The 22,500-nt window shown below is 50.6% G+C and overlaps 1 protein-coding gene across 37 annotated transcripts in view; it reads left to right on the forward strand.

Moving 5' to 3' along the window:
* LOC127927437 (ephrin type-B receptor 4b-like) overlaps positions 1-22,500 on the forward strand; it is a 90,762-nt gene that overhangs the window by 51,799 nt on the left and 16,463 nt on the right. For 34 of the 37 annotated variants that reach the window (XM_052513866.1, XM_052513869.1, XM_052513871.1 and 31 more), the window contains 4 exons: positions 2,077-2,415; positions 3,781-3,908; positions 19,167-19,332; positions 20,715-20,814. In XM_052513866.1, the coding sequence (XP_052369826.1) occupies positions 2,077-2,415; positions 3,781-3,908; positions 19,167-19,332; positions 20,715-20,814 (733 nt within the window). The remainder of the gene's footprint in view (positions 1-2,076; positions 2,416-3,780; positions 3,909-19,166; positions 19,333-20,714; positions 20,815-22,500) is intronic. The other 3 variants (XM_052513867.1, XM_052513872.1, XM_052513868.1) reach the window with 2 other exon arrangements.

A 22,500-nucleotide genomic window follows, 5' to 3' on the forward strand; every position in this document is an offset into this window, starting at 1 on the left:
GTGAGCAGCAGCTCTGTTTTAGATAAAGGTGAAGGGGGAGTGTGAGCAGCAGCTCTGTTTTAGATAAAGGTGAAGGGGGGAGTGTGAGCAGCAGCTCTGTTTTAGATAAAGGTGAAGGGAGGAGGAGTGTGAGCAGCAGCTCTGTTTTAGATAAAGGTGAAGGGGGGGAGTGTGAGCAGCAGCTCTGTTTTAGATAAAGGTGAAGGGGAGGAGTGTGAGCAGCAGCTCTGTTTTAGATAAAGGTGAAGGGGAGGAGTGTGAGCAGCAGCTCTGTTTTAGATAAAGGTGAAGGGGAGGAGTGTGAGCAGCAGCTCTGTTTTAGATAAAGGTGAAGGGGGGAGGAGTGTGAGCAGCAGCTCTGTTTTAGATAAAGGTGAAGGGGGAGTGTGAGCAGCAGCTCTGTTTTAGATAAAGGTGAAGGGGGGGAGTGTGAGCAGCAGCTCTGTTTTAGATAAAGGTGAAGGGAGGAGGAGTGTGAGCAGCAGCTCTGTTTTAGATAAAGGTGAAGGGGGGGGAGTGTGAGCAGCAGCTCTGTTTTAGATAAAGGTGAAGGGGGAGTGTGAGCAGCAGCTCTGTTTTAGATAAAGGTGAAGGGGGAGTGTGAGCAGCAGCTCTGTTTTAGATAAAGGTGAAGGGGGGGGAGTGTGAGCAGCAGCTCTGTTTTAGATAAAGGTGAAGGGGGGAGTGTGAGCAGCAGCTCTGTTTTAGATAAAGGTGAAGGGAGGGGAGTGTGAGCAGCAGCTCTGTTTTAGATAAAGGTGAAGGGGGGAGTGTGAGCAGCAGCTCTGTTTTAGATAAAGGTGAAGGGGGAGTGTGAGCAGCAGCTCTGTTTTAGATAAAGGTGAAGGGGGGGGAGTGTGAGCAGCAGCTCTGTTTTAGATAAAGGTGAAGGGAGGAGGAGTGTGAGCAGCAGCTCTGTTTTAGATAAAGGTGAAGGGAGGAGTGTGAGCAGCAGCTCTGTTTTAGATAAAGGTGAAGGGGGGGGGGGGGTGTGAGCAGCAGCTCTGTTTTAGATAAAGGTGAAGGGGGGGGAGTGTGAGCAGCAGCTCTGTTTTAGATAAAGGTGAAGGGGGGAGTGTGAGCAGCAGCTCTGTTTTAGATAAAGGTGAAGGGGGGAGTGTGAGCAGCAGCTCTGTTTTAGATAAAGGTGAAGGGGGAGTGTGAGCAGCAGCTCTGTTTTAGATAAAGGTGAAGGGGGAGGAGTGTGAGCAGCAGCTCTGTTTTAGATAAAGGTGAAGGGGGGGGAGTGTGAGCAGCAGCTCTGTTTTAGATAAAGGTGAAGGGGGGAGTGTGAGCAGCAGCTCTGTTTTAGATAAAGGTGAAGGGGGGGGAGTGTGAGCAGCAGCTCTGTTTTAGATAAAGGTGAAGGGGGAGTGTGAGCAGCAGCTCTGTTTTAGATAAAGGTGAAGGGGGGGGGGGAGTGTGAGCAGCAGCTCTGTTTTAGATAAAGGTGAAGGGGGGGAGTGTGAGCAGCAGCTCTGTTTTAGATAAAGGTGAAGGGGGGGGAGTGTGAGCAGCAGCTCTGTTTTAGATAAAGGTGAAGGGGGGAGTGTGAGCAGCAGCTCTGTTTTAGATAAAGGTGAAGGAGGGGAGTGTGAGCAGCAGCTCTGTTTTAGATAAAGGTGAAGGGGGGAGTGTGAGCAGCAGCTCTGTTTTAGATAAAGGTGAAGGGGGGGGAGTGTGAGCAGCAGCTCTGTTTTAGATAAAGGTGAAGGGGGGGGAGTGTGAGCAGCAGCTCCGTTTTAGATAAAGGTGAAGGGGGGGTGAGTGTGAGCAGCAGCTCTGTTTTAGATAAAGGTGAAGGGGGGAGTGTGAGCAGCAGCTCCGTTTTAGATAAACGACTGTGTAAAATAGCACACGGGCAGAAGGTGATCCTAAGCATTGAAAAAGAGGTTTCCGTTGGGACGTGTTGGGACGTTGGTGAACCCTCAGTATCCATAGCCACAGCTTTTCTTCTCTTCCTGCTCTCTGACTGGAACCCATTGTTGTTGTCCCACTCAATGGAGCTTAAAGCCACCTGGGAAATCTATAAACATGACTTGACTGTCCCCCCCCCATCCTGTCTCTCCCCCCCAGGCCCCCCCTCAGCGCCCCGCTCCATTGTAACCCAGATCAACGACACCATGGTGACGTTAGAGTGGTCGGAACCTTTGGAACGCGGTGGCCGTGGAGACCTGACCTACAGCGTGGGGTGTGTCCGCTGTGGCGCCTCCCCTCAGAGGGCATGTCTTCCCTGTGAAGAGGGCGTGTCCTATCGCCCCAGCCAGCGCGGCCTATCACAGCGCAGGGTGGTCATCCGCGGGCTCCTCCCACACACCACCTACACCTTCACGGTCCAGTCAGAGAACGGCGTCTCGCAGCTCAGCCTATCGGAACCCTCCGTGGAAAGGGTCAATATCACAACCAGCCGAGACGGTATGAAGACACTACACACACACACACTACACACACACACACACTACACACACACACACACACACACACACACACACACACACACACACACACACACACACACACACACACACACACACACACACACACACACACACACTACACACACACACACACACACACACACTACACACACACACACACACACACACACACACACACACACACACACTACACACACTACACACACACACACACTACACACACACACACACACACACACACACACACACACACACACACACACACACACACACACACACACACACACACACACACACACACACACACACACACACACACACACACACACACACACACACACACACACACACACACACACACACACACTACACACACACACACACACACACACACACACACACACACACACACACACACACACACACACACACACACACACACACACACACACACACACACACTACACACACACACACACACACTACACACACACACACACACACACACACACACACACACACACACACACACACACACACACACACACACACACACACACACACACACACACACACACACACACACACACACACACACACACACACACACACTACACACACTACACACACACACACACACATACACACGCACACACACACCCACACAAACACACGCACACACATACACACATACACACGCACACACACACACATTATACATCCACACAGAGACTAAACACACATCTTACACTCTATAGATCTACTATACTATATCTAGATTATTAAATCTGTCTGAGTAATTATTTTTATTTTGTTGGTGTCTGTCTCTGTGTGTCTCTCTGTGTGTCTCTCTGTGTGTCTATCTCTGTATGTCCCTCTCTGTATGTCTCTCTCTGTGTCTCTCTGTGTGTGTCTCTCTGTGTGTCTCTCTGTGTGTGTCTCTCTGTGTGTGTCTCTCTGTGTGTCTCTCTGTGTGTCTCTCTGTGTGTGTCTCTCTGTGTGTGTCTCTCTGTGTGTCTCTCTCTGTGTCTCTCTCTGTGTGTGTCTCTCTGTGTGTCTATCTGTGTGTCTCTCTGTGTGTGTCTCTCTGTGTGTCTCTCTCTGTGTGTGTCTCTCTGTGTGTCTCTCTCTCTCTGTGTGTGTCTCTCTGTGTGTCTCTCTGTGTGTGTCTCTCTGTGTGTCTCTCTCTGTGTGTGTCTCTCTCTGTGTCTCTCTGTGTGTCTCTCTCTGTGTGTCTCTCTGTGTGTCTCTCTGTGTGTTTCTCTCTGTGTGTCCCTCTCTGTGTCTCTCTGTGTGTCTCTCTCTGTGTGTGTCTCTCTGTGTGTCTCTCTGTGTGTGTAAGTAGTCCCAGCCCCGGTCTCAGGTATAAGAAGGACCAAGGCATCAGAGAACAGTCTGACTCTACAGTGGAACAGTCTCCAAAACACACACTACACTGTCCTGGAGTACCAGCTACGATACTGTCCCAAGGTACACTGTCCCTAATACACTACACTGTCCTGGAGTACCAGCTACGATACTGTCCCAAGGTACACTGTCCCTAATACACTACACTGTCCTGGAGTACCAGCTACGATACTGTCCCAAGGTACACTGTCCCTAATACACTACACTGTCCCCAATACACTACACTGTCCTGGAGTACCAGCTACGATACTGTCCCAAGGTACACTGTCCCCAATACACTACACTGTCCCCAACACACTACACTGTCCTGGAGTACCAGCTACGATACTGTCCCAAGGTACACTGTCCCTAATACACTACACTGTCCTGGAGTACCAGCTACGATACTGTCCCAAGGTACACTGTCCCTAATACACTACACTGTCCTGGAGTACCAGCTACGATACTGTCCCAAGGTACACTGTCCCTAATACACTACACTGTCCTGGAGTACCAGCTACGATACTGTCCCAAGGTACACTGTCCCCAATACACTACACAGTCCCCAACACACTACACTGTCCTGGAGTACCAGCTACGATACTGTCCCAAGGTACACTGTCCCCAATACACTACACAGTCCCCAACACACTACACTCTACACTGTCCTGGGGTACCAGCTACGATACTGTCCCAAGGTACACTGTCCCCAATACACTACACTGTCCTGGAGTACCAGCTACGATACTGTCCCAAGGTACACTGTCCCCAATACACTACACTGTCCTGGAGTACCAGCTACGATACTGTCCCAAGGTACACTGTCCCCAACACACACTACACTGTCCTGGAGTACCAGCTACGATACTGTCCCAAGGTACACTGTCCCCAATACACTACACTGTCCCCAACACACTACACTGTCCTGGAGTACCAGCTACGATACTGTCCCAAGGTACACTGTCCCCAACACACTACACTGTCCTGGAGTACCAGCTACGATACTGTCCCAAGGTACACTGTCCCCAATACACTACACTGTCCCCAACACACTACACTGTCCCCAATACACTACACTGTCCTGGAGTACCAGCTACGATACTGTCCCAAGGTACACTGTCCCCAATACACTACACTGTCCCCAACACACTACACTGTCCTGGAGTACCAGCTACGATACTGTCCCAAGGTACACTGTCCCCAATACACTACACTGTCCCCAACACACTACACTGTCCTGGAGTACCAGCTACGATACTGTCCCAAGGTACACTGTCCCTAATACACTACACTGTCCTGGAGTACTAGCTACGATACTGTCCCAAGGTACACTGTCCCTAATACACTACACTGTCCTGGAGTACCAGCTACGATACTGTCCCAAGGTACACTGTCCCCAATACACTACACTGTCCTGGAGTACCAGCTACGATACTGTCCCAAGGTACACTGTCCCCAATACACTACACTGTCCTGGAGTACCAGCTACGATACTGTCCCAAGGTACACTGTCCCTAATACACTACACTGTCCTGGAGTACCAGCTACGATACTGTCCCAAGGTACACTGTCCCTAATACACTACACTGTCCTGGAGTACCAGCTACGATACTGTCCCAAGGTACACTGTCCCCAACACACTACACTGTCCCCAACACACTACACTGTCCCCAACACACTACACTGTCCCCAACACACTACACTGTCCCCAATACACTACACTGTCCTGGAGTACCAGCTACGATACTGTCCCAAGGTACACTGTCCCCAATACACTACACTGTCCTGGAGTACCAGCTACGATACTGTCCCAAGGTACACTGTCCCCAATACACTACACTGTCCCCAACACACTACACTGTCCCCAATACACTACACTGTCCTGGAGTACCAGCTACGATACTGTCCCAAGGTACACTGTCCCCAATACACTACACTGTCCTGGAGTACCAGCTACGATACTGTCCCAAGGTACACTGTCCCCAATACACTACACTGTCCTGGAGTACCAGCTACGATACTGTCCCAAGGTACACTGTCCCCAACACACTACACTGTCCTGGAGTACCAGCTACGATACTGTCCCAAGGTACACTGTCCCCAACACACTACACTGTCCCCAACACACTACACTGTCCTGGAGTACCAGCTACGATACTGTCCCAAGGTACACTGTCCCCAACACACTACACTGTCCTGGAGTACCAGCTACGATACTGTCCCAAGGTACACTGTCCCCAATACACTACACTGTCCCCAACACACTACACTGTCCTGGAGTACCAGCTACGATACTGTCCCAAGGTACACTGTCCCCAACACACTACACTGTCCTGGAGTACCAGCTACGATACTGTCCCAAGGTACACTGTCCCCAACACACTACACTGTCCCCAACACACTACACTGTCCTGGAGTACCAGCTACGATACTGTCCCAAGGTACACTGTCCCCAATATACTACACTGTCCTGGAGTACCAGCTACGATACTGTCCCAAGGTACACTGTCCCCAATACACTACACTGTCCTGGAGTACCAGCTACGATACTGTCCCAAGGTACACTGTCCCCAATACACTACACTGTCCTGGAGTACCAGCTACGATACTGTCCCAAGGTACACTGTCCCCAATACACTACACTGTCCCCAATACACTACACTGTCCCCAACACACTACACTGTCCCCAATACACTACACTGTCCTGGAGTACCAGCTACGATACTGTCCCAAGGTACACTGTCCCCAATACACTACACTGTCCCCAACACACTACACTGTCCTGGAGTACCAGCTACGATACTGTCCCAAGGTACACTGTCCCCAATACACTACACTGTCCCCAACACACTACACTGTCCTGGAGTACCAGCTACGATACTGTCCCAAGGTACACTGTCCCTAATACACTACACTGTCCTGGAGTACCAGCTACGATACTGTCCCAAGGTACACTGTCCCTAATACACTACACTGTCCTGGAGTACCAGCTACGATACTGTCCCAAGGTACACTGTCCCCAAAACACTACACTGTCCTGGAGTACCAGCTACGATACTGTCCCAAGGTACACTGTCCCTAATACACTACACTGTCCTGGAGTACCAGCTACGATACTGTCCCAAGGTACACTGTCCCCAATACACTACACTGTCCCCAACACACTACACTGTCCCCAATACACTACACTGTCCTGGAGTACCAGCTACGATACTGTCCCAAGGTACACTGTCCCCAATACACTACACTGTCCTGGAGTACCAGCTACGATACTGTCCCAAGGTACACTGTCCCCAATACACTACACTGTCCCCAACACACTACACTGTCCCCAACACACTACACTGTCCCCAATACACTACACTGTCCTGGAGTACCAGCTACGATACTGTCCCAAGGTACACTGTCCCCAATACACTACACTGTCCTGGAGTACCAGCTACGATACTGTCCCAAGGTACACTGTCCCCAATACACTACACTGTCCCCAACACACTACACTGTCCTGGAGTACCAGCTACGATACTGTCCCAAGGTACACTGTCCCTAATACACTACACTGTCCTGGAGTACCAGCTACGATACTGTCCCAAGGTACACTGTCCCTAATACACTACACTGTCCTGGAGTACCAGCTACGATACTGTCCCAAGGTACACTGTCCCTAATACACTACACTGTCCTGGAGTACCAGCTACGATACTGTCCCAAGGTACACTGTCCCCAATACACTACACAGTCCCCAACACACTACACTGTCCTGGAGTACCAGCTACGATACTGTCCCAAGGTACACTGTCCCCAATACACTACACAGTCCCCAACACACTACACTCTACACTGTCCTGGGGTACCAGCTACGATACTGTCCCAAGGTACACTGTCCCCAATACACTACACTGTCCTGGAGTACCAGCTACGATACTGTCCCAAGGTACACTGTCCCCAATACACTACACTGTCCTGGAGTACCAGCTACGATACTGTCCCAAGGTACACTGTCCCCAACACACTACACTGTCCTGGAGTACCAGCTACGATACTGTCCCAAGGTACACTGTCCCCAATACACTACACTGTCCCCAACACACTACACTGTCCTGGAGTACCAGCTACGATACTGTCCCAAGGTACACTGTCCCCAACACACTACACTGTCCTGGAGTACCAGCTACGATACTGTCCCAAGGTACACTGTCCCCAATACACTACACTGTCCCCAACACACTACACTGTCCCCAATACACTACACTGTCCTGGAGTACCAGCTACGATACTGTCCCAAGGTACACTGTCCCCAATACACTACACTGTCCCCAACACACTACACTGTCCTGGAGTACCAGCTACGATACTGTCCCAAGGTACACTGTCCCCAATACACTACACTGTCCCCAACACACTACACTGTCCTGGAGTACCAGCTACGATACTGTCCCAAGGTACACTGTCCCTAATACACTACACTGTCCTGGAGTACTAGCTACGATACTGTCCCAAGGTACACTGTCCCTAATACACTACACTGTCCTGGAGTACCAGCTACGATACTGTCCCAAGGTACACTGTCCCCAATACACTACACTGTCCTGGAGTACCAGCTACGATACTGTCCCAAGGTACACTGTCCCCAATACACTACACTGTCCTGGAGTACCAGCTACGATACTGTCCCAAGGTACACTGTCCCTAATACACTACACTGTCCTGGAGTACCAGCTACGATACTGTCCCAAGGTACACTGTCCTAATACACTACACTGTCCTGGAGTACCAGCTACGATACTGTCCCAAGGTACACTGTCCCCAATACACTACACTGTCCCCAACACACTACACTGTCCCCAACACACTACACTGTCCCCAACACACTACACTGTCCCCAATACACTACACTGTCCTGGAGTACCAGCTACGATACTGTCCCAAGGTACACTGTCCCCAATACACTACACTGTCCTGGAGTACCAGCTACGATACTGTCCCAAGGTACACTGTCCCCAATACACTACACTGTCCCCAACACACTACACTGTCCCCAATACACTACACTGTCCTGGAGTACCAGCTACGATACTGTCCCAAGGTACACTGTCCCCAATACACTACACTGTCCTGGAGTACCAGCTACGATACTGTCCCAAGGTACACTGTCCCCAATACACTACACTGTCCTGGAGTACCAGCTACGATACTGTCCCAAGGTACACTGTCCCCAACACACTACACTGTCCTGGAGTACCAGCTACGATACTGTCCCAAGGTACACTGTCCCCAACACACTACACTGTCCCCAACACACTACACTGTCCTGGAGTACCAGCTACGATACTGTCCCAAGGTACACTGTCCCCAACACACTACACTGTCCTGGAGTACCAGCTACGATACTGTCCCAAGGTACACTGTCCCCAATACACTACACTGTCCCCAACACACTACACTGTCCTGGAGTACCAGCTACGATACTGTCCCAAGGTACACTGTCCCCAACACACTACACTGTCCTGGAGTACCAGCTACGATACTGTCCCAAGGTACACTGTCCCCAACACACTACACTGTCCCCAACACACTACACTGTCCTGGAGTACCAGCTACGATACTGTCCCAAGGTACACTGTCCCCAATATACTACACTGTCCTGGAGTACCAGCTACGATACTGTCCCAAGGTACACTGTCCCCAATACACTACACTGTCCTGGAGTACCAGCTACGATACTGTCCCAAGGTACACTGTCCCCAATACACTACACTGTCCTGGAGTACCAGCTACGATACTGTCCCAAGGTACACTGTCCCCAATACACTACACTGTCCCCAATACACTACACTGTCCCCAACACACTACACTGTCCCCAATACACTACACTGTCCTGGAGTACCAGCTACGATACTGTCCCAAGGTACACTGTCCCCAATACACTACACTGTCCCCAACACACTACACTGTCCTGGAGTACCAGCTACGATACTGTCCCAAGGTACACTGTCCCCAATACACTACACTGTCCCCAACACACTACACTGTCCTGGAGTACCAGCTACGATACTGTCCCAAGGTACACTGTCCTAATACACTACACTGTCCTGGAGTACCAGCTACGATACTGTCCCAAGGTACACTGTCCCTAATACACTACACTGTCCTGGAGTACCAGCTACGATACTGTCCCAAGGTACACTGTCCCCAAAACACTACACTGTCCTGGAGTACCAGCTACGATACTGTCCCAAGGTACACTGTCCTAATACACTACACTGTCCTGGAGTACCAGCTACGATACTGTCCCAAGGTACACTGTCCCCAATACACTACACTGTCCCCAACACACTACACTGTCCCCAATACACTACACTGTCCTGGAGTACCAGCTACGATACTGTCCCAAGGTACACTGTCCCCAATACACTACACTGTCCTGGAGTACCAGCTACGATACTGTCCCAAGGTACACTGTCCCCAATACACTACACTGTCCCCAACACACTACACTGTCCCCAACACACTACACTGTCCCCAATACACTACACTGTCCTGGAGTACCAGCTACGATACTGTCCCAAGGTACACTGTCCCCAATACACTACACTGTCCTGGAGTACCAGCTACGATACTGTCCCAAGGTACACTGTCCCCAATACACTACACTGTCCCCAACACACTACACTGTCCTGGAGTACCAGCTACGATACTGTCCCAAGGTACACTGTCCCCAACACACTACACTGTCCTGGAGTACCAGCTACGATACTGTCCCAAGGTACACTGTCCCCAACACACTACACTGTCCCCAACACACTACACTGTCCTGGAGTACCAGCTACGATACTGTCCCAAGGTACACTGTCCCCAACACACTACACTGTCCTGGAGTACCAGCTACGATACTGTCCCAAGGTACACTGTCCCCAATACACTACACTGTCCCCAACACACTACACTGTCCTGGAGTACCAGCTACGATACTGTCCCAAGGTACACTGTCCCCAACACACTACACTGTCCTGGAGTACCAGCTACGATACTGTCCCAAGGTACACTGTCCCCAACACACTACACTGTCCCCAACACACTACACTGTCCTGGAGTACCAGCTACGATACTGTCCCAAGGTACACTGTCCCCAACACACTACACTGTCCCCAACACACTACACTGTCCTGGAGTACCAGCTACGATACTGTCCCAAGGTACACTGTCCCCAATACACTACACTGTCCTGGAGTACCAGCTACGATACTGTCCCAAGGTACACTGTCCCCAATACACTACACTGTCCTGGAGTACCAGCTACGATACTGTCCCAAGGTACACTGTCCCCAATACACTACACTGTCCCCAATACACTACACTGTCCCCAACACACTACACTGTCCCCAATACACTACACTGTCCTGGAGTACCAGCTACGATACTGTCCCAAGGTACACTGTCCCCAATACACTACACTGTCCCCAACACACTACACTGTCCTGGAGTACCAGCTACGATACTGTCCCAAGGTACACTGTCCCCAATACACTACACTGTCCCCAACACACTACACTGTCCTGGAGTACCAGCTACGATACTGTCCCAAGGTACACTGTCCCTAATACACTACACTGTCCTGGAGTACCAGCTACGATACTGTCCCAAGGTACACTGTCCTAATACACTACACTGTCCTGGAGTACCAGCTACGATACTGTCCCAAGGTACACTGTCCCCAATACACTACACTGTCCTGGAGTACCAGCTACGATACTGTCCCAAGGTACACTGTCCCTAATACACTACACTGTCCTGGAGTACCAGCTACGATACTGTCCCAAGGTACACTGTCCCCAATACACTACACTGTCCCCAACACACTACACTGTCCCCAATACACTACACTGTCCTGGAGTACCAGCTACGATACTGTCCCAAGGTACACTGTCCCCAATACACTACACTGTCCTGGAGTACCAGCTACGATACTGTCCCAAGGTACACTGTCCCCAATACACTACACTGTCCCCAACACACTACACTGTCCCCAACACACTACACTGTCCCCAATACACTACACTGTCCTGGAGTACCAGCTACGATACTGTCCCAAGGTACACTGTCCCCAATACACTACACTGTCCTGGAGTACCAGCTACGATACTGTCCCAAGGTACACTGTCCCCAATACACTACACTGTCCTGGAGTACCAGCTACGATACTGTCCCAAGGTACACTGTCCCCAACACACTACACTGTCCTGGAGTACCAGCTACGATACTGTCCCAAGGTACACTGTCCCCAATACACTACACTGTCCCCAACACACTACACTGTCCTGGAGTACCAGCTACGATACTGTCCCAAGGTACACTGTCCCCAACACACTACACTGTCCTGGAGTACCAGCTACGATACTGTCCCAAGGTACACTGTCCCCAACACACTACACTGTCCCCAACACACTACACTGTCCTGGAGTACCAGCTACGATACTGTCCCAAGGTACACTGTCCCCAACACACTACACTGTCCTGGAGTACCAGCTACGATACTGTCCCAAGGTACACTGTCCCCAATACACTACACTGTGCCCAACACACTACACTGTCCTGGAGTACCAGCTACGATACTGTCCCAAGGTACACTGTCCCCAACACACTACACTGTCCTGGAGTACCAGCTACGATACTGTCCAAAGGTACACTGTCCCCAACACACTACACTGTCCCCAACACACTACACTGTCCTGGAGTACCAGATACGATACTGTCCCAAGGTACACTGTCCCCAATACACTACACTGTCCTGGAGTACCAGCTACGATACTGTCCCAAGGTACACTGTCCCCAATACACTACACTGTCCTGGAGTACCAGCTACGATACTGTCCCAAGGTACACTGTCCCCAACACACTACACTGTCCCCAACACACTACACTGTCCTGGAGTACCAGCTACGATACTGTCCCAAGGTACACTGTCCCCAATACACTACACTGTCCTGGAGTACCAGCTACGATACTGTCCCAAGGTACACTGTCCCCAATACACTACACTGTCCTGGAGTACCAGCTACGATACTGTCCCAAGGTACACTGTCCCCAATACACTACACTGTCCCCAATACACTACACTGTCCCCAACACACTACACTGTCCCCAACACACTACACTGTCCTGGAGTACCAGCTACGATACTGTCCCAAGGTACACTGTCCCCAATACACTACACTGTCCTGGAGTACCAGCTACGATACTGTCCCAAGGTACACTGTCCCCAACACACTACACTGTCCTGGAGTACCAGCTACGATACTGTGCCAAGGTACACTGTCCCCAATACACTACACTGTCCCCAACACACTACACTGTCCTGGAGTACCAGCTACGATACTGTCCCAAGGTACACTATCCCCAATACACTACACTGTCCTGGAGTACCAGCTACGATACTGTCCCAAGGTACACTGTCCCCAATACACTACACTGTCCTGGAGTACCAGCTACGATACTGTCCCAAGGTACACTGTCCCCAATACACTACACTGTCCCCAACACACTACACTGTCCTGGAGTACCAGCAACGATACTGTCCCAAGGTACACTGTCCCCAATACACTACACTGTCCCCAATACACTACACTGTCCCCAATACACTACACTGTCCCCATCACACTACACTGTCCCCATCACACTACACTGTCCTGGAGTACCAGCTACGATACTGTCCCAAGGTACACTGTCCCCAATACACTACACTGTCCCCAACACACTACACTGTCCCCAATACACTACACTGTCCTGGAGTACCAGCTACGATACTGTCCCAAGGTACACTGTCCCCAATACACTACACTGTCCTGGAGTACCAGCTACGATACTGTCCCAAGGTACACTGTCCCCAATACACTACACTGTCCCCAACACACTACACTGTCCCCAACACACTACACTGTCCCCAATACACTACACTGTCCTGGAGTACCAGCTACGATACTGTCCCAAGGTACACTGTCCCCAATACACTACACTGTCCTGGAGTACCAGCTACGATACTGTCCCAAGGTACACTGTCCCCAATACACTACACTGTCCTGGAGTACCAGCTACGATACTGTCCCAAGGTACACTGTCCCCAACACACTACACTGTCCTGGAGTACCAGCTACGATACTGTCCCAAGGTACACTGTCCCCAATACACTACACTGTCCCCAACACACTACACTGTCCTGGAGTACCAGCTACGATACTGTCCCAAGGTACACTGTCCCCAACACACTACACTGTCCTGGAGTACCAGCTACGATACTGTCCCAAGGTACACTGTCCCCAACACACTACACTGTCCTGGAGTACCAGCTACGATACTGTCCCAAGGTACACTGTCCCCAACACACTACACTGTCCTGGAGTACCAGCTACGATACTGTCCCAAGGTACACTGTCCCCAATACACTACACTGTGCCCAACACACTACACTGTCCTGGAGTACCAGCTACGATACTGTCCCAAGGTACACTGTCCCTAATACACTACACTGTCCCCAACACACTACACTGTCCTGGAGTACCAGCTACGATACTGTCCCAAGGTACACTGTCCCCAACACACTACACTGTCCTGGAGTACCAGATACGATACTGTCCCAAGGTACACTGTCTCCAATACACTACACTGTCCTGGAGTACCAGCTACGATACTGTCCCAAGGTACACTGTCCCCAACACACTACACTGTCCCCAACACACTACACTGTCCTGGAGTACCAGCTACGATACTGTCCCAAGGTACACTGTCCCCAATACACTACACTGTCCTGGAGTACCAGCTACGATACTGTCCCAAGGTACACTGTCCCCAATACACTACACTGTCCTGGAGTACCAGCTACGATACTGTCCCAAGGTACACTGTCCCCAATACACTACACTGTCCCCAATACACTACACTGTCCCCAACACACTACACTGTCCCCAACACACTACACTGTCCTGGAGTACCAGCTACGATACTGTCCCAAGGTACACTGTCCCCAATACACTACACTGTCCTGGAGTACCAGCTACGATACTGTCCCAAGGTACACTGTCCCCAACACACTACACTGTCCTGGAGTACCAGCTACGATACTGTGCCAAGGTACACTGTCCCCAATACACTACACTGTCCCCAACACACTACACTGTCCTGGAGTACCAGCTACGATACTGTCCCAAGGTACACTATCCCCAATACACTACACTGTCCTGGAGTACCAGCTACGATACTGTCCCAAGGTACACTGTCCCCAATACACTACACTGTCCTGGAGTACCAGCTACGATACTGTCCCAAGGTACACTGTCCCCAATACACTACACTGTCCCCAACACACTACACTGTCCTGGAGTACCAGCAACGATACTGTCCCAAGGTACACTGTCCCCAATACACTACACTGTCCCCAATACACTACACTGTCCCCATCACACTACACTGTCCCCATCACACTACACTGTCCTGGAGTACCAGCTACGATACTGTCCCAAGGTACACTGTCCCCAATACACTACACTGTCCCCAACACACTACACTGTCCTGGAGTACCAGCTACGATACTGTCCCAAGGTACACTGTCCCCAACACACTACACTGTCTCCAATACACTACACTGTCCCCAATACACTACACTGTCCTGGAGTACCAGCTACGATACTGTCCCAAGGTACACTGTCCCCAACACACTACACTGTCCCCAATACACTACACTGTCCTGGAGTACCAGCTACGATACTGTCCCAAGGTACACTGTCCCCAATACACTACACTGTCCCCAATACACTACACTGTCCCCAATACACTACACTGTACCCAATACACTACACTGTCCTGGAGAACCAGCTACGATACTGTCCCAAGGTACACTGTCCCCAACACACTACACTGTCCCCAATACACTACACTGTCCCCAACACACTACACTGTCCTGGAGTACCAGCTACGATACTGTCCCAAGGTACACTGTCCCCAACACACTACACTGTCCCCAATACACTACACTGTCCCCAATACACTACACTGTCCTGGAGTACCAGCTACGATACTGTCCCAAGGTACACTGTCCCCAATACACTACACCGTCCCCAACACACTACACTGTCCTGGAGTACCAGCTACGATACTGTCCCAAGGTACACTGTCCCCAATACACTACACAGTCCCCAACACACTACACTGTCCCCAATACACTACACTGTCCTGGAGTACCAGCTACGATACTGTCCCAAGGTACACTGTCCCCAACACACTACACTGTCCTGGAGTACCAGCTACGATACTGTCCCAAGGTACACTGTCCCCAACACACTACACTGTCCTGGAGTACCAGCTACGATACTGTCCCAAGGTACACTGTCCCCAATACACTACACTGTCCCCAACACACTACACTGTCCCCAATACACTACACTGTCCTGGAGTACCAGCTACGATACTGTCCCAAGGTACACTGTCCCAAATACACTACACTGTCCCCAACACACTACACTGTCCCCAATACACTACACTGTCCTGGAGTACCAGCTACGATACTGTCCCAAGGTACACTGTCCCCAATACACTACACTGTCCCCAACACACTACACTGTCCTGGAGTACCAGCTACGATACTGTCCCAAGGTACACTGTCCCCAATACACTACACTGTCCTGGAGTACCAGCTACGATACTGTCCCAAGGTACACTGTCCCCAATACACTACACTGTCCTGGAGTACCAGCTACGATACTGTCCCAAGGTACACTGTCCCCAATACACTACACTGTCCCCAACACACTACACTGTCCCCAACACACTACACAGTCCTGGAATACCAGCTACGATACTGTCCCAAGGTACACTGTCCCCAATACACTACACTGTCCTGGAGTACCAGCTACGATACTGTCCCAAGGTACACTGTCCCCAATACACTACACTGTCCCCAACACACTACACTGTCCCCAACACACTACACTGTCCCCAATACACTACACTGTCCCCAACACACTACACTGTCCCCAATACACTACACTGTCCCCAATACACTACACTGTCCCCAATACACTACACTGTCCCCAACACACTACACTGTCCTGGAGTACCAGCTACGATACTGTCCCAAGGTACACTGTCCCCAATACACTACACTGTCCCCAACACACTACACTGTCCTGGAGTACCAGCTACGATACTGTCCCAAGGTACACTGTCCCCAATACACTACACTGTCCTGGAGTACCAGCTACGATACTGTCCCAAGGTACACTGTCCCCAATACACTACACTGTCCTGGAGTACCAGCTACGATACTGTCCCAAGGTACACTGTCCCCAATACACTACACTGTCCCCAACACACTACACTGTCCTGGAGTACCAGCTACGATACTGTCCCAAGGTACACTGTCCCCAATACACTACACTGTCCCTAACACACTACACTGTCCTGGAGTACCAGCTACAATACTGTCCCAAGGTACACTGTCCCCAATACACTACACTGTCCCCAACACACTACACTGTCCCCAACACACTACACTGTCCCCAACACACTACACTGTCCTGGAGTACCAGCTACGATACTGTCCCAAAGTACACTGTCCCCAATACACTACACTGTCCTGGAGTACCAGCTACGATACTGTCCCAAGGTACACTGTCCCCAATACACTACACTGTCCCCAACACACTACACTGTCCCCAACACACTACACTGTCCCCAACACACGACACTGTCCCCATCACACTACACTGTCCCCAACACACTACACTGTCCCCAACACACTACACTGTCCCCAACACACGACACTGTCCCCAACACACTACACTGTCCCCAACACACTACACAGTCCCCAACACACTACACTGTCCCCAATACACTACACTGTCCCCAACACACTACACTGTTGCCAACACACTACACTGTCCCCAATACACTACACTGTCCCCAATACACTACACTGTCCCCAACACACTACACTGTCCCCAACACACTACACTGTCCCCAATACACTACACTGTCCCCAACACACTACACTGTCCCCAACACACTACACTGTCCCCAACACACTACACTGTCCCCAACACACTACACTGTCCCAAACACACTACACTGTCCCCAACACACTACACTGTCCTGGAGTACCAGCTACGATACTGTCCCCAACACACTACACTGTCCCCAACACACTACACTGTCCCCAACACACTACACTGTCCCCAACACACTACACTGTCCTGGAGTACCAGCTACGATACTGTCCCAAGGTACACTGTCCCCAACACACTACACTGTCCCCAACACACTACACTGTCCCCAACACACTACACTGTCCCCAACACACTACACTGTCCCCAACACACTACACTGTCCCCAACACACTACACTGTCCCCAACACACTACACTGTCCCCAACACACTACACTGTCCCCAACACACTACACTGTCCCCAACACACTACACTGTCCCCAACACACTACACTGTCCCCAACACACTACACTGTCCCCAACACACTACACTGTCCCCAACACACTACACTGTCCCCAACACACTGTCCCCAACACACTACACTGTCCCCAACACACTACACTGTCCCCAACACACTACACTGTCCCCAACACACTACACTGTCCTGGAGTACCAGCTACGATACTGTCCCCAACACACTACACTGTCCCCAACACACTACACTGTCCCCAACACACTACACTGTCCCCAACACACTACACTGTCCCCAACACACTACACTGTCCCCAACACACTACACTGTCCCCAACACACTACACTGTCCCCAATACACTACACTGTCCCCAACACTTATTAGTCCTAAGGTTTGATTTTATTCTGATTGAGATGCATCCAAACAGATATCTCTATGATATAATAATAATATATAGCATATATCTCTAGTTTAAACTGAATAATTTGTTTTATTGTGTGACTTTGATTGATACTAACTCTCTGTCTCTTTTTCTTTCTTTCTTTCTTTCTTTCTTTCTTTCTTTCTTTCTTTCTTTCTTTCTTTCTTTCTTTCTTTCTCTCTCTCTGTCTCTCTCTCTCTCCCTTTCTCCCTCTCCCTTTCTCTCTCTCTCTCTCTCTCTCTCTCTCTCTCTCTCTCTCTCTCTCTCTCTCTCTCTCTCTCTCTCTCTCTCTCTCTCTCTCTCTCTCTCTCTCTCTCCCCTCTCTCTCTCTCTGTCTCTCTCTCCCTCTCTCTCTCTCTCTCTCTCTCTCTCTCTCTCTCTCTCTCTCTCTCTCTCTCCCTCTCTGTCTCTCTCTCTCTCCCTCTCTGTCTCTCTCTCTCTCTCTCTCTCTCTCTCTCTCTCTCTCTCTCTCTCTAGGACGGTCCAGAGTCTGGTCAGTGGCAGTATGTAACCAGCGTGGTCAGTAGTGTTGTGGTCAGTAACCTCCAGAGGTCTACTAGTTACCAGGTGCAGGTCAGAGCCAGGACCATGGCTGGATACAGCAACTTCTCCCCAGCCTCGACCTTCACCACCCTGCCTGACAGTACGACTACACACCCAGGCTTCTACTGAGGCCTAACCCCTAACCCCTACACACCCAGGCTTCTACTGAGGACTAACCCCTAACCCCTACACACCCAGGCTTCTACTGAGGACTAACCCCTAACCCCTTCACACGCAGACTTCTACTGAGGACTAACCCCTAACCACTACACACCCAGGCTTCTACTGAGGCCTAACCCCTAACCCCTACACACCCAGGCTTCTACTGAGGACTAACCCCTACACACCCAGGCTTCTACTGAGGACTAACCCCTAACCCCTGACCACTACACACCCAGGCTTCTACTGAGGACTAACCCCTACACACCCAGGCTTCTACTGAGGACTAACCCCTAACCCCTACACACCCAGGCTTCTACTGAGGCCTAACCCCTACACACCCAGACTTCTACTGAGGACTAACCCCTAACCGCTACACACCCAGGCTTCTACTGAGGACTAACCCCTAACCCCTGACCCCTACACACCCAGGCTTCTACTGAGGACTAACCCCTAACCCCTAACCCCTACACACCCAGGCTTCTACTGAGGACTAACCCCTGAACCCTACACACCCAGGCTTCTACTGAGGCCTAACCCCTAACCCCTACACACCCAGGCTTCTACTGAGGCCTAACCCCTAACCCCTACACACCCAGGCTTCTACTGAGGACTAACCCCTACACACCCAGGCTTCTACTGACCCCTAATTTATAACCCCTAACTCATAACCTCTGACCCCTTACCCGGTCTAATAGCCTCTTTGCTGTTGATATTAACATATTAATTGATATTGTTAGGTTTTGACAAACAGAGTGAAAAGGGAATTAGTCAAAGCCCAGGTTTCTACTGACCCCTAACCCCTGACCCCTGACTCCCGACCCGGTCTAATAGGGCTATATAAATACATTAGTCAAAGCCCAGGTTTCTACTGACCCATAACCCCTGACCCCTGACCCGGTCCAGTAGGGCTATATAAATACATTAGTCAAAGCCCAGGTTTCTACTGACCATATACATTCCTCACTAATCCACAGCTATCCACCCGTATCAGTGACCTGACCTGACCTCAGCCCACATTCCTCACTAATCCACAGCTATCCACCCGTATCAGTGACCTGACCTGACCTCAGCCCACATTCCTCACTAATCCACAGCTATCCAACCTCCATTGACCATATACATTCCTCATACATGTAACCATTAACTTCTAGTATAACATTTATTTCATGGTAGAATCCAACAATACTTATTAAATATTCTCTCTCTCATCCCTCCATCGCTCTCTCTGTCTCTATCTCTCCATCTCTATCCAACCATCCATCCGTCTCTCTCTCCATATCTCTCACTCTCTATCATCTCTCTCTCCGTCTATCTCTCCAGAAGTAGAGGCCCACTCTCAGCTGATGGTGACAGGCGTTCTGGTTGCCATGGGGATACTCCTCCTTATTACCGCGGTGATCATTGCTGGATACTGCTACTGGTAAGAGAGAAAGGAGGAGGGGAGTAAGAGGAGAGGAGGAGGAGAATAGAGGAGAGGAGAGGAGAGGAGAGAGAGGAGAGGAGAGAAGAGGAGAGGGAGGAGAGGAGAGGAGAGGAGAGGAGAGGAGAGGAGAAAAGAGTTTGAGGAGAGTTGTGAAGTGGAAGAGGAGAGAGGAGGAGACAGGAGGACAGGAAGAGGAGAGAAGAGGAGAGAAGAGGAAAGCTCGAGGACAGTTGAAAAGAGTTTGAGGAGAGTTGTGAAGAGGAAGAGGAGAGGAAGAGAGAAGAGAAAAGGAGAGGAAGAGGGAGAGGAGACAGGGGTGAGGCAGAGGGTGGAGAGATAGACAGTGTGTCAGGAAATACTGTTAGAAAGGCAAAGAGAGGAATGTGTGTGTGTGTGTGTGTGTGTGTGTGTGTGTGTGTGTGTGTGTGTGTGTGTGTGTGTGTGTGTGTGTGTGTGTGTGTGTGTGTGTGTGTGTGTGTGTGTGTGTGTGTGTGTGTGTGTGTGTGTGTGTGTGTGTGTGTGTGTGTGTGTGTGTGTGTGTGTGTGTGTGTGTGTGTGTGTGTGTGTGTGTGTGTGTGTGTGTGACAGGATACACCCGCCCAGGTCTCTCTCTACAGGACGGCCCGGTGGAACAATAGTCCCGACCTCAGGGTCACAGACACTCCAGAAGTACAGGGTGGACCCCTATCTATTTTAGGATGCCAGATAGGAGGAGGAGAGGAGGACATGAAGGAGAGCAAAGAACACAGAGAAAAATGAGTGAACAAACAGAGGGATGGAGTCTTTGGCAGTGTGATGGACAGACAGAGGGATGGAGTCTTTGTCAGTGTGATGGACAGACAGAGGGATGGATTCTTTGTCAGTGTGATGGACAGACAGAGGGATGGAGTCTTTGTCAGTGTGATGGACAGACAGAGGGATGGAGTCTTTGTCAGTGTGATGGACAGACAGAGGGATGGAGTCTTTGGCAGTGTGATGGACAGACAGAGGGATGGAGTCTTTGGCAGTGTGATGGACAGACAGAGGGATGGAGTCTTTGTCAGTGTGATGGACAGACAGAGGGATGGAGTCTTTGGCAGTGTGATGGGACAGAGGGATGGAGAGGGATGGAGTCTTTGGCAGTGTGATGGACAGACAGAGGGATGGAGTCTTTGTCAGTGTGATGGACAGACAGAGGGATGGAGTCTTTGGCAGTGTGATGGACAGACAGAGGGATGGAGTCTTTGTCAGTGTGATGGACAGACAGAGGGATGGAGTCTTTGTCAGTGTGATGGACAGACAGAGGGATGGAGTCTTTGTCAGTGTGATGGACAGACAGAGGGATGGAGTCTTTGGCAGTGTGATGGACAGACAGAGGGATGGAGTCTTTGTCAGTGTGATGGACAGACAGAGGGATGGAGTCTTTGTCAGTGTGATGGACAGACAGAGGGATGGAGTCTTTGTCAGTGTGATGGACAGACAGAGGGATGGAGTCTTTGTCAGTGTGATGGACAGACAGGAGACAGAGAGATGGAGTCTTTGTCAGTGTGATGGACAGACAGAGGGATGGAGTCTTTGGCAGTGTGATGGACAGACAGAGGGATGGAGTCTTTGTCAGTGTGATGGACAGACAGAGGGATGGAGTCTTTGTCAGTGTGATGGACAGACAGAGGGATGGAGTCTTTGGCAGTGTGATGGACAGAC

This window comes from Oncorhynchus keta, unplaced genomic scaffold (assembly GCF_023373465.1).
Source record: "Oncorhynchus keta strain PuntledgeMale-10-30-2019 unplaced genomic scaffold, Oket_V2 Un_scaffold_14044_pilon_pilon, whole genome shotgun sequence".
Lineage (NCBI taxonomy): Eukaryota > Metazoa > Chordata > Actinopteri > Salmoniformes > Salmonidae > Oncorhynchus > Oncorhynchus keta.